The sequence below is a fragment of the Salvelinus alpinus genome, chromosome 11 (assembly GCF_045679555.1).
Source record: "Salvelinus alpinus chromosome 11, SLU_Salpinus.1, whole genome shotgun sequence".
In the NCBI taxonomy this organism is placed as follows: Eukaryota; Metazoa; Chordata; class Actinopteri; order Salmoniformes; family Salmonidae; genus Salvelinus; species Salvelinus alpinus.
The window spans coordinates 11,970,222-11,985,221 of NC_092096.1; the positions used below are offsets into that span (position 1 = coordinate 11,970,222).

The following is a 15,000-nucleotide window of genomic DNA, read 5'->3' on the forward strand; positions in this document are numbered from 1 at the left end:
CTGTCATTCTTACTGCAATCCCCTCTCTGGTGTCTATACAGCTGGCCCTGTCATGCTTACTGCAATCCCCTCTCTGGTGTCCATACAACTGGCCCCCGTCATGCTTACTGCAATCCCCTCTCTGGTGTCCATACAACTGGCCCCCGTCATGCTTACTGCAATCCCCTCTCTGGTGTCTATACAGCTGCCCCCCGTCATGCTTACTGCAATCCCCTCTCTGGTGTCTATACAGCTGGCCCCTCTCATGCTTACTGCAATCCCCTCTCTGGTGTCTATACAGCTGGCCCCCGTCATGCTTACTGCAATCCCCTCTCTGGTGTATATACAGCTGGCCCCTGTCATGCTTACTGCAATCCCCTCTCTGGTGTCTATACAGCTGGCCCCCTTCATGCTTACTGCAATCCCCTCTCTGGTGTCCATACAGCTGGCCCCCGTCATGCTTACTGCAATCCCCTCTCTGGTGTCTATACAGCTGGCCCCCGTCATGCTTACTGCAATCCCCTCTCTGGTGTCTATACAGCTGGCCCCTCTCATGCTTACTGCAATCCCCTCTCTGGTTTCCAAACAGCTGGCCCCTCTCATGCTTACCGCAATCCCTTCTCTGGTGTCTATACAGCTGGCCCCCGTCATGCTTACTGCAATCCCCTCTGGTGTCCATACAACTGGCCCCTGTCATTCTTACTGCAATCCCCTCTCTGGTGTCCATACAGCTGGCCCCCGTCATGCTTACTGCAATCCCCTCTCTGGTGTCCATACAGCTGGCCCCCGTCATGCTTACTGCAATCCCCTCTCTGGTGTCTATACAGCTGGCCATGTCATGCTTACTGCAATCCCCTCTCTGGTGTCTATACAGCTGGCCCCTGTCATGCTTACTGCAATCCCCTCTCTGGTGTCTATACAGCTGGCCCCTGTCATGCTTACTGCAATCCCCTCTCTGGTGTCTATACAGCTGGCCCCTGTCATGCTTACTGCAATCCCCTCTCTGGTGTCTATACAGCTGGCCCCTGTCATGCTTACTGCAATCCCCTCTCTGGTGTCTATACAGCTGGCCCCCGTCATGCTTACTGCAATCCCCTCTCTGGTGTCTATACAGCTGGTCCCTGTCATGCTTACTGCAATCCCTTCTCTGGTGTCCATACAGCTGGCCCCTGTCAATCTTACTGCAATCCCCTCTCTGGTGTCCATACAGCTGGCCCCCGTCATGCTTACTGCAATCCCCTCTCTTGTGTCCATACAACTGGCCCCTGTCATTCTTACTGCAATCCCCTCTCTGGTGTCTATACAGCTGGCCCCTGTCATGCTTACTGCAATCCCCTCTCTGGTGTCTATACAGCTGGCCCCTGTCATGCTTACTGCAATCCCCTCTCTGGTGTCCATACAGCTGGCCCCTGTCATGCATACTGCAATCCCCTCTCTGGTGTCTATACAGCTGGCCCCTGTCATGCTTACTGCAATCCCCTCTCTGGTGTCTATACAGCTGGCACCCGGCATGCTTACTGCAATCCCCTCTCTGGTGTCTATACAGCTGGCCCCTGTCAATCTTACTGCAATCCCCTCTCTGGTGTCCATACAGCTGGCCCCTGTCAATCTTACTGCAATCCCCTCTCTGGTGTCTATACAGCTGGCCCCCGTCATGCTTACTGCAATCCCCTCTCTGGTGTCTATACAGCTGGCCCCTCTCATGCTTACTGCAATCCCCTCTCTGGTGTCCAAACAGCTGGCCCCTCTCATGCTTACTGCAATCCCTTCTCTGGTGTCTATACAGCTGGCACCCGTCATGCTTACTGCAATCCCCTCTGGTGTCCATACAACTGGCCCCTGTCATTCTTACTGCAATCCCCTCTCTGGTGTCCATACAGCTGGCCCCCGTCATGCTTACTGCAATCCCCTCTCTGGTGTCCATACAGCTGGCCCCCGTCATGCTTACTGCAATCCCCTCTCTGGTGTCTATACAGCTGGCCATGTCATGCTTACTGCAATCCCCTCTCTGGTGTCTATACAGCTGGCCCCTGTCATGCTTACTGCAATCCCCTCTCTGGTGTCTATACAGCTGGCCCCTGTCATGCTTACTGCAATCCCCTCTCTGGTGTCTATACAGCTGGCCCCTGTCATGCTTACTGCAATCCCCTCTCTGGTGTCTATACAGCTGGCCCCTGTCATGCTTACTGCAATCCCCTCTCTGGTGTCTATACAGCTGGCCCCCGTCATGCTTACTGCAATCCCCTCTCTGGTGTCTATACAGCTGGTACCTGTCATGCTTACTGCAATCCCTTCTCTGGTGTCTATACAGCTGGCCCCCGTCATGCTTACTGCAATCCCCTCTCTGGTGTCTATACAGCTGGCCCCTGTCATGCTTACTGCAATCCCCTCTCTGGTGTCTATACAGCTGGCCCCCGTCATGCTTACTGCAATCCCCTCTCTGGTGTCTATACAGCTGGCCCCCGTCATGCTTACTGCAATCCCCTATCTGGTGTCTATACAGCTGGCCCCCGTCATGCTTACTGCAATCCCCTCTCTGGTGTCTATACAGCTGGCACCCGGCATGCTTACTGCAATCCCCTCTCTGGTGTCTATACAGCTGGCCCCTGTCAATCTTACTGCAATCCCCTCTCTGGTGTCAATACAGCTGGCCCCTGTCAATCTTACTGCAATCCCCTCTCTGGTGTCCATACAGCTGGCCCCCGTCATGCTTACTGCAATCCCCTCTCTGGTGTCTATACAGCTGGCCCCCTTCATGCTTACTGCAATCCCCTCTCTGGTGTCCATACAGCTGGCCCCCGTCATGCTTACTGCAATCCCCTCTCTGGTGTCTATACAGCTGGCCCCCGTCATGCTTACTGCAATCCCCTCTCTGGTGTCTATACAGCTGGCCCCCGTCATGCTTACTGCAATCCCCTCTCTGGTGTCTATACAGCTGGCCCCTCTCATGCTTACTGCAATCCCCTCTCTGGTGTCCAAACAGCTGGCCCCTCTCATGCTTACCGCAATCCCTTCTCTGGTGTCTATACAGCTGGCCCCCGTCATGCTTACTGCAATCCCCTCTGGTGTCCATACAACTGGCCCCTGTCATTCTTACTGCAATCCCATCTCTGGTGTCCATACAGCTGGCCCCCGTCATGCTTACTGCAATCCCCTCTCTGGTGTCCATACAGCTGGCCCCCGTCATGCTTACTGCAATCCCCTCTCTGGTGTCTATACAGCTGGCCATGTCATGCTTACTGCAATCCCCTCTCTGGTGTCTATACAGCTGGCCCCTGTCATGCTTACTGCAATCCCCTCTCTGGTGTCTATACAGCTGGCCCCTGTCATGCTTACTGCAATCCCCTCTCTGGTGTCTATACAGCTGGCCCCTGTCATGCTTACTGCAATCCCCTCTCTGGTGTCTATACAGCTGGCCCCTGTCATGCTTACTGCAATCCCCTCTCTGGTGTCTATACAGCTGGCCCCCGTCATGCTTACTGCAATCCCCTCTCTGGTGTCTATACAGCTGGTCCCTGTCATGCTTACTGCAATCCCTTCTCTGGTGTCCATACAGCTGGCCCCTGTCAATCTTACTGCAATCCCCTCTCTGGTGTCCATACAGCTGGCCCCCGTCATGCTTACTGCAATCCCCTCTCTTGTGTCCATACAACTGGCCCCTGTCATTCTTACTGCAATCCCCTCTCTGGTGTCTATACAGCTGGCCCCTGTCATGCTTACTGCAATCCCCTCTCTGGTGTCTATACAGCTGGCCCCTGTCATGCTTACTGCAATCCCCTCTCTGGTGTCCATACAGCTGGCCCCTGTCATGCATACTGCAATCCCCTCTCTGGTGTCTATACAGCTGGCCCCTGTCATGCTTACTGCAATCCCCTCTCTGGTGTCTATACAGCTGGCACCCGGCATGCTTACTGCAATCCCCTCTCTGGTGTCTATACAGCTGGCCCCTGTCAATCTTACTGCAATCCCCTCTCTGGTGTCCATACAGCTGGCCCCTGTCAATCTTACTGCAATCCCCTCTCTGGTGTCTATACAGCTGGCCCCCGTCATGCTTACTGCAATCCCCTCTGGTGTCCATACAACTGGCCCCTGTCATTCTTACTGCAATCCCCTCTCTGGTGTCCATACAGCTGGCCCCCGTCATGCTTACTGCAATCCCCTCTCTGGTGTCCATACAGCTGGCCCCCGTCATGCTTACTGCAATCCCCTCTCTGGTGTCTATACAGCTGGCCCCTGTCATGCTTACTGCAATCCCCTCTCTGGTGTCTATACAGCTGGCCCCTGTCATGCTTACTGCAATCCCCTCTCTGGTGTCTATACAGCTGGCCCCTGTCATGCTTACTGCAATCCCCTCTCTGGTGTCTATACAGCTGGCCCCTGTCATGCTTACTGCAATCCCCTCTCTGGTGTCTATACAGCTGGCCCCTGTCATGCTTACTGCAATCCCCTCTCTGGTGTCTATACAGCTGGCCCCCGTCATGCTTACTGCAATCCCCTCTCTGGTGTCTATACAGCTGGTCCCTGTCATGCTTACTGCAATCCCTTCTCTGGTGTCTATACAGCTGGCCCCCGTCATGCTTACTGCAATCCCCTCTCTGGTGTCTATACAGCTGGCCCCCGTCATGCTTACTGCAATCCCCTCTCTGGTGTCTATACAGCTGGCCCCCATCATGCTTACTGCAATCCCCTCTCTGGTGTCTATACAGCTGGCCCCCGTCATGCTTACTGCAATCCCCTCTCTGGTGTCTATACAGCTGGCCCCCGTCATGCTTACTGCAATCCCCTCTCTGGTGTCCATACAGCTGGCCCCCGTCATGCTTACTGCAATCCCCTCTCTGGTGTCTATACAGCTGGCCCCTGTCATGCTTACTGCAATCCCCTCTCTGGTGTCTATACAGCTGATCCCTGTCATGCTTACTGCAATCCCCTCTCTGGTGTCTATACAGCTGGCCCCTGTCATGCTTACTGCAATCCCCTCTCTGGTGTCTATACAGCTGGCCCCTGTCATGCTTACTGCAATCCCCTCTCTGGTGTCTATACAGCTGGTCCCTGTCATGCTTACTGCAATCCCCTCTCTGGTGTCTATACAGCTGGCCCCTGTCATGCTTACTGCAATCCCCTCTCTGGTGTCCATACAGCTGGCCCCCGTCATGCTTACTGCAATCCCCTCTCTGGTGTCCATACAACTGGCCCCTGTCATGCTTACTGCAATCCCCTCTCTGGTGTCCATACAGCTGGCCCCTGTCATGCTTACTGCAATCCCCTCTCTGGTGTCTATACAGCTGCCCCCCGTCATGCTTACTGAAATCCCCTCTCTGGTGTCTATACAGCTGGCCCCTGTCATGCTTACTGCAATCCCCTCTCTGGTGTCTATACAGCTGGCCCCTGTCATGCTTACTGCAATCCCCTCTCTGGTGTCCATACAACTGGCCCCCGTCATGCTTACTGCAATCCCCTCTCTGGTGTCTATACAGCTGCCCCCCGTCATGCTTACTGCAATCCCCTCTCTGGTGTCTATACAGCTGGCCCCTCTCATGCTTACTGCAATCCCCTCTCTGGTGTCTATACAGCTGGCCCCCGTCATGCTTACTGCAATCCCCTCTCTGGTGTATATACAGCTGGCCCCTGTCATGCTTACTGCAATCACCTCTCTGGTGTCTATACAGCTGGCCCCCTTCATGCTTACTGCAATCCCCTCTCTGGTGTCCATACAGCTGGCCCCCGTCATGCTTACTGCAATCCCCTCTCTGGTGTCTATACAGCTGGCCCCCGTCATGCTTACTGCAATCCCCTCTCTGGTGTCTATACAGCTGGCCCCTCTCATGCTTACTGCAATCCCCTCTCTGGTGTCCAAACAGCTGGCCCCTCTCATGCTTACTGCAATCCCTTCTCTGGTGTCTATACAGCTGGCCCCCGTCATGCTTACTGCAATCCCCTCTGGTGTCCATACAACTGGCCCCTGTCATTCTTACTGCAATCCCCTCTCTGGTGTCCATACAGCTGGCCCCCGTCATGCTTACTGCAATCCCCTCTCTGGTGTCCATACAGCTGGCCCCCGTCATGCTTACTGCAATCCCCTCTCTGGTGTCTATACAGCTGGCCCCTGTCATGCTTACTGCAATCCCCTCTCTGGTGTCTATACAGCTGGCCCCTGTCATGCTTACTGCAATCCCCTCTCTGGTGTCTATACAGCTGGCCCCTGTCATGCTTACTGCAATCCCCTCTCTGGTGTCTATACAGCTGGCCCCTGTCATGCTTACTGCAATCCCCTCTCTGGTGTCTATACAGCTGGCCCCTGTCATGCTTACTGCAATCCCCTCTCTGGTGTCTATACAGCTGGCCCCCGTCATGCTTACTGCAATCCCCTCTCTGGTGTCTATACAGCTGGTCCCTGTCATGCTTACTGCAATCCCTTCTCTGGTGTCCATACAGCTGGCACCCGTCATGCTTACTGCAATCCCCTCTCTGGTGTCTATACAGCTGGCCCCTGTCATGCTTACTGCAATCCCCTCTCTGGTGTCTATACAGCTGGCCCCCGTCATGCTTACTGCAATCCCCTCTCTGGTGTCTATACAGCTGGCCCCCGTCATGCTTACTGCAATCCCCTCTCTGGTGTCTATACAGCTGGCCCCCGTCATGCTTACTGCAATCCCCTCTCTGGTGTCCATACAGCTGGCCCCCGTCATGCTTACTGCAATCCCCTCTCTGGTGTCTATACAGCTGGCCCCTGTCATGCTTACTGCAATCCCCTCTCTGGTGTCTATACAGCTGGTCCCTGTCATGCTTACTGCAATCCCCTCTCTGGTGTCTATACAGCTGGCCCCTGTCATGCTTACTGCAATCCCCTCTCTGGTGTCTATACAGCTGGTCCCTGTCATGCTTACTGCAATCCCTTCTCTGGTGTCTATACAGCTGGCCCCCGTCATGCTTACTGCAATCCCCTCTCTGGTGTCTATACAGCTGGCCCCCGTCATGCTTACTGCAATCCCCTCTCTGGTGTCTATACAGCTGGCCCCCGTCATGCTTACTGCAATCCCCTCTCTGGTGTCTATACAGCTGGCCCCCGTCATGCTTACTGCAATCCCCTCTCTGGTGTCTATACAGCTGGTCCCTGTCATGCTTACTGCAATCCCCTCTCTGGTGTCTATACAGCTGGCCCCTGTCATGCTTACTGCAATCCCCTCTCTGGTGTCTATACAGCTGGCCCCTGTCATGCTTACTGCAATCCCCTCTCTGGTGTCTATACAGCTGGTCCCTGTCATGCTTACTGCAATCCCCTCTCTGGTGTCTATACAGCTGGCCCCTGTCATGCTTACTGCAATCCCCTCTCTGGTGTCCATACAGCTGGCCCCCGTCATGCTTACTGCAATCCCCTCTCTGGTGTCCATACAACTGGCCCCTGTCATGCTTACTGCAATCCCCTCTCTGGTGTCCATACAGCTGGCCCCTGTCATGCTTACTGCAATCCCCTCTCTGGTGTCTATACAGCTGCCCCCCGTCATGCTTACTGCAATCCCCTCTCTGGTGTCTATACAGCTGGCCCCTGTCATGCTTACTGCAATCCCCTCTCTGGTGTCTATACAGCTGGCCACTGTCATGCTTACTGCAATCCCCTCTCTGGTGTCCATACAGCTGGCCCCTGTCATGCTTACTGCAATCCCCTCTCTGGTGTCTATACAGCTGCCCCCCGTCATGCTTACTGCAATCCCCTCTCTGGTGTCTATACAGCTGGCCCCTGTCATGCTTACTGCAATCCCCTCTCTGGTGTCTATACAGCTGGCCCCTGTCATGCTTACTGCAATCCCCTCTCTGGTGTCTATACAGCTGGCCCCTGTCATGCTTACTGCAATCCCCTCTCTGGTGTCTATACAGCTGGCCCCTGTCATGCTTACTGCAATCCCCTCTCTGGTGTCTATACAGCTGGCCCCTGTCATGCTTACTGCAATCCCCTCTCTGGTGTCCATACACAGACACACTCCATCCACTGCAGTGTTTCAAGGCTACTGTAACACACAGCCCTACACAGACAGACTCCATCCACTGCAGTGTTTCAAGGCGACTGTAACACACAGCCCTACACAGACAGACTCTTCCATCCACTACAGTGTTTCAAGGCTACTGTAACACACAGCCCTACACAGACAGACTCTTCCATCCACTGCAGTGTTTCAAGGCGACTGTAACACACAGCCCTACACAGACACACTCCATCCACTACAGTGTTTCAAGGCGACTGTAACACACAGCCCTACACAGACAGACTCCATCCACTGCAGTGTTTCAAGGCGACTGTAACACACAGCCCTACACAGACACACTCCATCCACTGCAGTGTTTCAAGGCTACTGTAACACACAGCCCTACACAGACAGACTCCATCCACTACAGTGTTTCAAGGCGACTGTAACACACAGCCCTACACAGACAGACTCTTCCATCCACTGCAGTGTTTCAAGGCTACTGTAACACACAGCCCTACACAGACACACTCCATCCACTGCAGTGTTTCAAGGCGACTGTAACACACAGCCCTACACAGACACACTCTTCCATCCACTGCAGTGTTTCAAGGCTACTGTAACACACAGCCCTACACAGACACACTCCATCCACTACAGTGTTTCAAGGCGACTGTAACACACAGCCCTACACAGACAGACTCTTCCATCCACTGCAGTGTTTCAAGGCTACTGTAACACACAGCCCTACACAGACAGACTCTTCCATCCACTACAGTGTTTCAAGGCTACTGTAACACACAGCCCTACACAGACAGACTCTTCCATCCACTGCAGTGTTTCAAGGCGACTGTAACACACAGCCCTACACAGACACACTCCATCCACTGCAGTGTTTCAAGGCTACTGTAACACACAGCCCTACACAGACAGACTCTTCCATCCACTGCAGTGTTTCAAGGCGACTGTAACACACAGCCCTACACAGACAGACTCCATCCACTGCAGTGTTTCAAGGCGACTGTAACACACAGCCCTACACAGACAGACTCCATCCACTGCAGTGTTTCAAGGCGACTGTAACACACAGCCCTACACAGACAGACTCCATCCACTGCAGTGTTTCAAGGCGACTGTAACACACAGCCCTACACAGACAGACTCTTCCATCCACTACAGTGTTTCAAGGCTACTGTAACACACAGCCCTACACAGACACACTCCATCCACTGCAGTGTTTCAAGGCTACTGTAACACACAGCCCTACACAGACAGACTCCATCCACTGCAGTGTTTCAAGGCTACTGTAACACACAGCCCTACACAGACAGACTCCATCCACTGCAGTGTTTCAAGGCGACTGTAACACACAGCCCTACACAGACAGACTCCATCCACTGCAGTGTTTCAAGGCTACTGTAACACACAGCCCTACACAGACAGACTCCATCCACTGCAGTGTTTCAAGGCGACTGTAACACACAGCCCTACACAGACAGACTCCATCCACTGCAGTGTTTCAAGGCTACTGTAACACACAGCCCTACACAGACAGACTCCATCCACTGCAGTGTTTCAAGGCGACTGTAACACACAGCCCTACACAGACACACTCCATCCACTGCAGTGTTTCAAGGCGACTGTAACACACAGCCCTACACAGACAGACTCCATCCACTGCAGTGTTTCAAGGCTACTGTAACACACAGCCCTACACAGACACACTCCATCCACTGCAGTGTTTCAAGGCGACTGTAACACACAGCCCTACACAGACAGACTCCATCCACTGCAGTGTTTCAAGGCTACTGTAACACACAGCCCTACACAGACACACTCCATCCACTGCAGTGTTTCAAGGCTACTGTAACACACAGCCCTACACAGACACACTCCATCCACTGCAGTGTTTCAAGGCTACTGTAACACACAGCCCTACACAGACAGACTCTTCCATCCACTACAGTGTTTCAAGGCTACTGTAACACACAGCCCTACACAGACAGACTCCATCCACTGCAGTGTTTCAAGGCTACTGTAACACACAGCCCTACACAGACACACTCCATCCACTGCAGTGTTTCAAGGCGACTGTAACACACAGCCCTACACAGACAGACTCCATCCACTGCAGTGTTTCAAGGCGACTGTAACACACAGCCCTACACAGACACACTCCATCCACTGCAGTGTTTCAAGGCTACTGTAACACACAGCCCTACACAGACACACTCTTCCATCCACTACAGTGTTTCAAGGCGACTGTAACACACAGCCCTACACAGACACACTCCATCCACTGCAGTGTTTCAAGGCTACTGTAACACACAGCCCTACACAGACAGACTCTTCCATCCACTACAGTGTTTCAAGGCTACTGTAACACACAGCCCTACACAGACACACTCCATCCACTGCAGTGTTTCAAGGCGACTGTAACACACAGCCCTACACAGACACACTCCATCCACTGCAGTGTTTCAAGGCTACTGTAACACACAGCCCTACACAGACAGACTCTTCCATCCACTACAGTGTTTCAAGGCGACTGTAACACACAGCCCTACACAGACACACTCCATCCACTGCAGTGTTTCAAGGCGACTGTAACACACAGCCCTACACAGACAGACTCTTCCATCCACTGCAGTGTTTCAAGGCGACTGTAACACACAGCCCTACACAGACACACTCCATCCACTGCAGTGTTTCAAGGCTACTGTAACACACAGCCCTACACAGACAGACTCCATCCACTGCAGTGTTTCAAGGCTTCTGTAACACACAGCCCTACACAGACAGACTCCATCCACTGCAGTGTTTCAAGGCGACTGTAACACACAGCCCTACACAGACAGACTCTTCCATCCACTGCAGTGTTTCAAGGCGACTGTAACACACAGCCCTACACAGACACACTCCATCCACTGCAGTGTTTCAAGGCTACTGTAACACACAGCCCTACACAGACAGACTCCATCCACTGCAGTGTTTCAAGGCTACTGTAACACACAGCCCTACACAGACACACTCTTCCATCCACTACAATGTTTCAAGGCGACTGTAACACACAGCCCTACACAGACACACTCTTCCATCCACTGCAGTGTTTCAAGGCGACTGCGGGGCGAAGGACAGGGCCCTTTGAAATTAGAGATATTTCATATCAATAGAAAAGAGAAGGTCTAGATGAGCCTCTAACGTCTAGATGAGCCTCTAACGTCTAGATGAGCCTCTAACGTCTAGATGAGCCTCTAACGTCTAGATGAGCCTCTAACGTCTAGATGAGCCTCTAACGTCTAGATGAGCTTCTAACGTCTAGATGAGCCTCTAACGTCTAGATGAGCCTCTAACGTCTAGATGAGCCTCTAACGTTTCCAAGTGACTGAACCGACGTGTTCATATCCTTGTATAGTAACTGTATGAACACACAGAGTGTCTTCAGAAAGCATTCACACTCCGTGACTTTTTCCCCACATTTTGTTTCAGTTACAGCCTGAATTTAAAATGGATTACATATAGATTGTGTGTCACGTGTCTCCAAACAATACCCCTTGATGTCAAAGTGGAATTATGTTTACAAGTTAATTAAAAAAAATGTAAAAGCTGAAATGTCTTGAGTCAATAAGTATTCCACCCCTTTGTTATGACAAGCCTGAATAAGTTCAGGAGTCAAAATGTGCTTAACAAGTCACATAATATGTTGCATGGACTCACTCTGTGTGCAATGATGTTGTATAACACCATTTTTAAATGACTACCCCATCTCTGTGCTCCACACATACAGTTATCTGTAAGGTCCCTCAGTCGAGTAGTGAATTTCAAGCACAGATTCAACGACAAAGACTAGGGAGGTTTTCCAATACCTCGCAAAGAAGGGCACCTATTGGTAGATGGGTAAAAATAAAACATTGAATATCCCTTTGGGCATGGTGCAGTTATTAGTTACACTTTGGATGGTGTATCAATACACCCAGTCACTATAAAGATACAGGCATCCTTCCTAACTTAGTTGACGGAGAGGAAGGAAACTACTCAGCGATTTCAAGAATGAGGCCAATGGTGACTTTAAAACTGTTACAGAGTTCAATGGCTGTAATAGAAGAAAACTGAGGATGGATCAACAACATTGTAGTGACTCCACAATACCGACCTAAATGACAGAGTGAAAAGAAGGAATCCTGTATAGAATAAAAATATTCCAAAACATGCATCCTGTTTACAAGAAGGCAGTTAAGTAAAACTGCAAAATATTTGGCAGAGAAATTTACTTTATGTCCTGAATACAAATGGCTGCATCATATTATGGGTATGCTTGTCATCGGCAAGGATTAGGGAGTTCTTTAAGATAAAAAATAAATGGATCAGGACCTAACATGAGGACAACAAGAGGATGCTATTCTGAAATAGACTACATTTTCTTCATATTATGTTACTTTAGACCTGTCTAAAATAAATAATGGATTTCTTGTGGTGGTGTAGACTATATTACATGGATTTATTAGACTTTTTGAATTGTAGGTGTTCCGAAGGACTGCATCAGCTTGTAGGCGATGTATGGAAGCCAGGAGATGCTAGATGTGATTTACTCACCAGTTGAGCACAAAGCTGTTGTGAAATTTTATGTGAAGGATCAATAAAGTTATTTAATATTGACTCACCGGTTCAGCAGAAAGCTGTTTCCTTGTGAAGGAACAATAAAGTTCTGTTACAAATGACTCACCGGTTGAGCAGGAAGCCATTGTCGCTGCAGGTGAGAGCCTCCAGGAGAACCTTCTTCTCTGAGATGGCTGTGGTGGAGTGGAACTTCATCCAGATAAACTCCCACACGTCCTCATCCATCAAAGACACGCCTGTACAGTACACTATGTCACGCACGTTGGGAGGGATCCTGCAGGGAAGGAAACACACACAAACACACACACATACACACACACACACACACACACACACACACCACACACACGCACAGCACACACACCACACACACACACACACACCACACACACACACACACACACACCACACACACACACACACACGCACAGCACACACACACACACACCACACACACACACGCACAGCACACACACCACACACACACACACCACACACACACACACACGCGCACAGCACACACACCACACAAACGCATACACACAAACACGCATACAAGCAAACACACAGGCAGACACACAAAACAATTATATTACCAATGTTATTCCCCTTTAAACTACTACAATAACATTAGTATTCAGTATTTCCTGCTGTTTGTGTCAGTTGGCTTCTTTTCAGGTCTTCCTCACGTAATAATGTTTAACCTCAAAGGATTTTACCCAGATTAAACAAAGGTTAGCAAATCAATAACGAAGCGGACCAGAATCCTCAGAGAAGATACGGAGATTGACTATCTAACAGCGTTGTGTAAACAGACGATAAACAGAGTGTATATTTGCTTGGAACAGAGCCCTTGTTTGTGGAGCTGTTTTGCTTCCATTTTGACACATCCGTTGTTTCCCTCGTTCACATCTCAGTGAGGCACAATAATGTTCTAGAATGTTCCGACAATGGGAGAACATTTATGTTCTAGACTACACTAGAGAGATGGCCTGCTTTTTTAACAATGGGAGAACATGCTTTATCTCCATATAGTGTGTCTATAGTTTACTCACATTGTAAAGCATTTAGAAATGGACTGTTTTGCGTCAATGGCGATGCGAATGTTAAAATGTCCTGGCGGGTGTGTTGTGAGTTGAACCAGGCACAATTACCTTTGTTTTCAACCGATAAATCGTTTTAGATTCTCCATTTCTGTAAACGGCATCGGTATGTCAGACCAACACGTTTGTCTCAGCTCAAAGTACCCAGAAATAATATGACTGTATTTGTGTGGCTTTGTAAGATCAGCCACGAGCTTTAACCAATCAGGTTGTCTGCATCCTGTACCTGATGGTCTCCATCTATAACATGGTAAACCTCGTGGGTTGACTGCACGTGTTGTCAACATGGTAAACCTCATGGTTGACTGCACGTGTTGTCAACATGGTAAACCTCATGGGTTGACTGCACGTGTTGTCAACATGGTAAACCTCATGGGTAGACTGCACGTGTTGTCAACATGGTAAACCTCGTGGGTTGACTGCACGTGTTGTCAACATGGTAAACCTCGTGGGTTGACTGCACGTGTTGTCAACATGGTAAACCTCGTGGGTTGACTGCACGTGTTGTCAACATGTTAAACCTCGTGGGTTGACTGCACGTGTTGTCAACATGGTAAACCTCATGGGTTGACTGCACGTGTTGTCAACATGGTAAACCTCATGGTTGACTGCACGTGTTGTCAACATGGTAAACCTCATGGTTGACTGCACGTGTTGTCAACATGGTAAACCTTATGGTTGACTGCACGTGTTGTCAACATGGTAAACCTCATGGTTGACTGCACGTGTTGTCAACATGGTAAACCTCATGGGTTGACTGCACGTGTTGTCAACATGGTAAACCTCATGGGTTGACTGCACGTGTTGTAAACATGGTAAACCTCATGGGTTGACTGCTCGTGTTGTCAACATGGTAAACCTCATGGTTGACTGCACGTGTTGTCAACATGGTAAACCTCGTGGGTTGACTGCACGTGTTGTCAACATGGTAAACCTCGTGGGTTGACTGCACGTGTTGTCAACATGGTAAACCTCGTGGGTTGACTGCACGTGTTGTCAACATGGTAAACCTCATGGGTTGACTGCACGTGTTGTCAACATGGTAAACCTCATGGTTGACTGCACGTGTTGTCAACATGGTAAACCTCATGGTTGACTGCACGTGTTGTCAACATGGTAAACCTCATGGGTTGACTGCTCGTGTTGTCAACATGGTAAACCTCATGGGTTGACTGCTCGTGTTGTCAACATGGTAAACCTCATGGGTAGACTGCACGTGTTGTCAACATGGTAAACCTCATGGGTAGACTGCTTGTGTTGTCAACATGGTAAACCTCATGGTTGACTGCACGTGTTGTCAACATGGTAAACCTCATGGGTTGACTGCACGTGTTGTCAACATG

General features: G+C 50.6%; 1 protein-coding gene across 2 annotated transcripts in view; it reads right to left on the bottom strand.

Moving 5' to 3' along the window:
* Positions 1-15,000, bottom strand: part of LOC139533579 (thyrotropin-releasing hormone-degrading ectoenzyme-like) — a 554,487-nt gene that overhangs the window by 119,398 nt on the left and 420,089 nt on the right. For both annotated transcript variants that reach the window (XM_071331728.1, XM_071331726.1), the window contains one exon: positions 12,661-12,828. In XM_071331728.1, the coding sequence (XP_071187829.1) occupies positions 12,661-12,828 (168 nt within the window). The remainder of the gene's footprint in view (positions 1-12,660; positions 12,829-15,000) is intronic.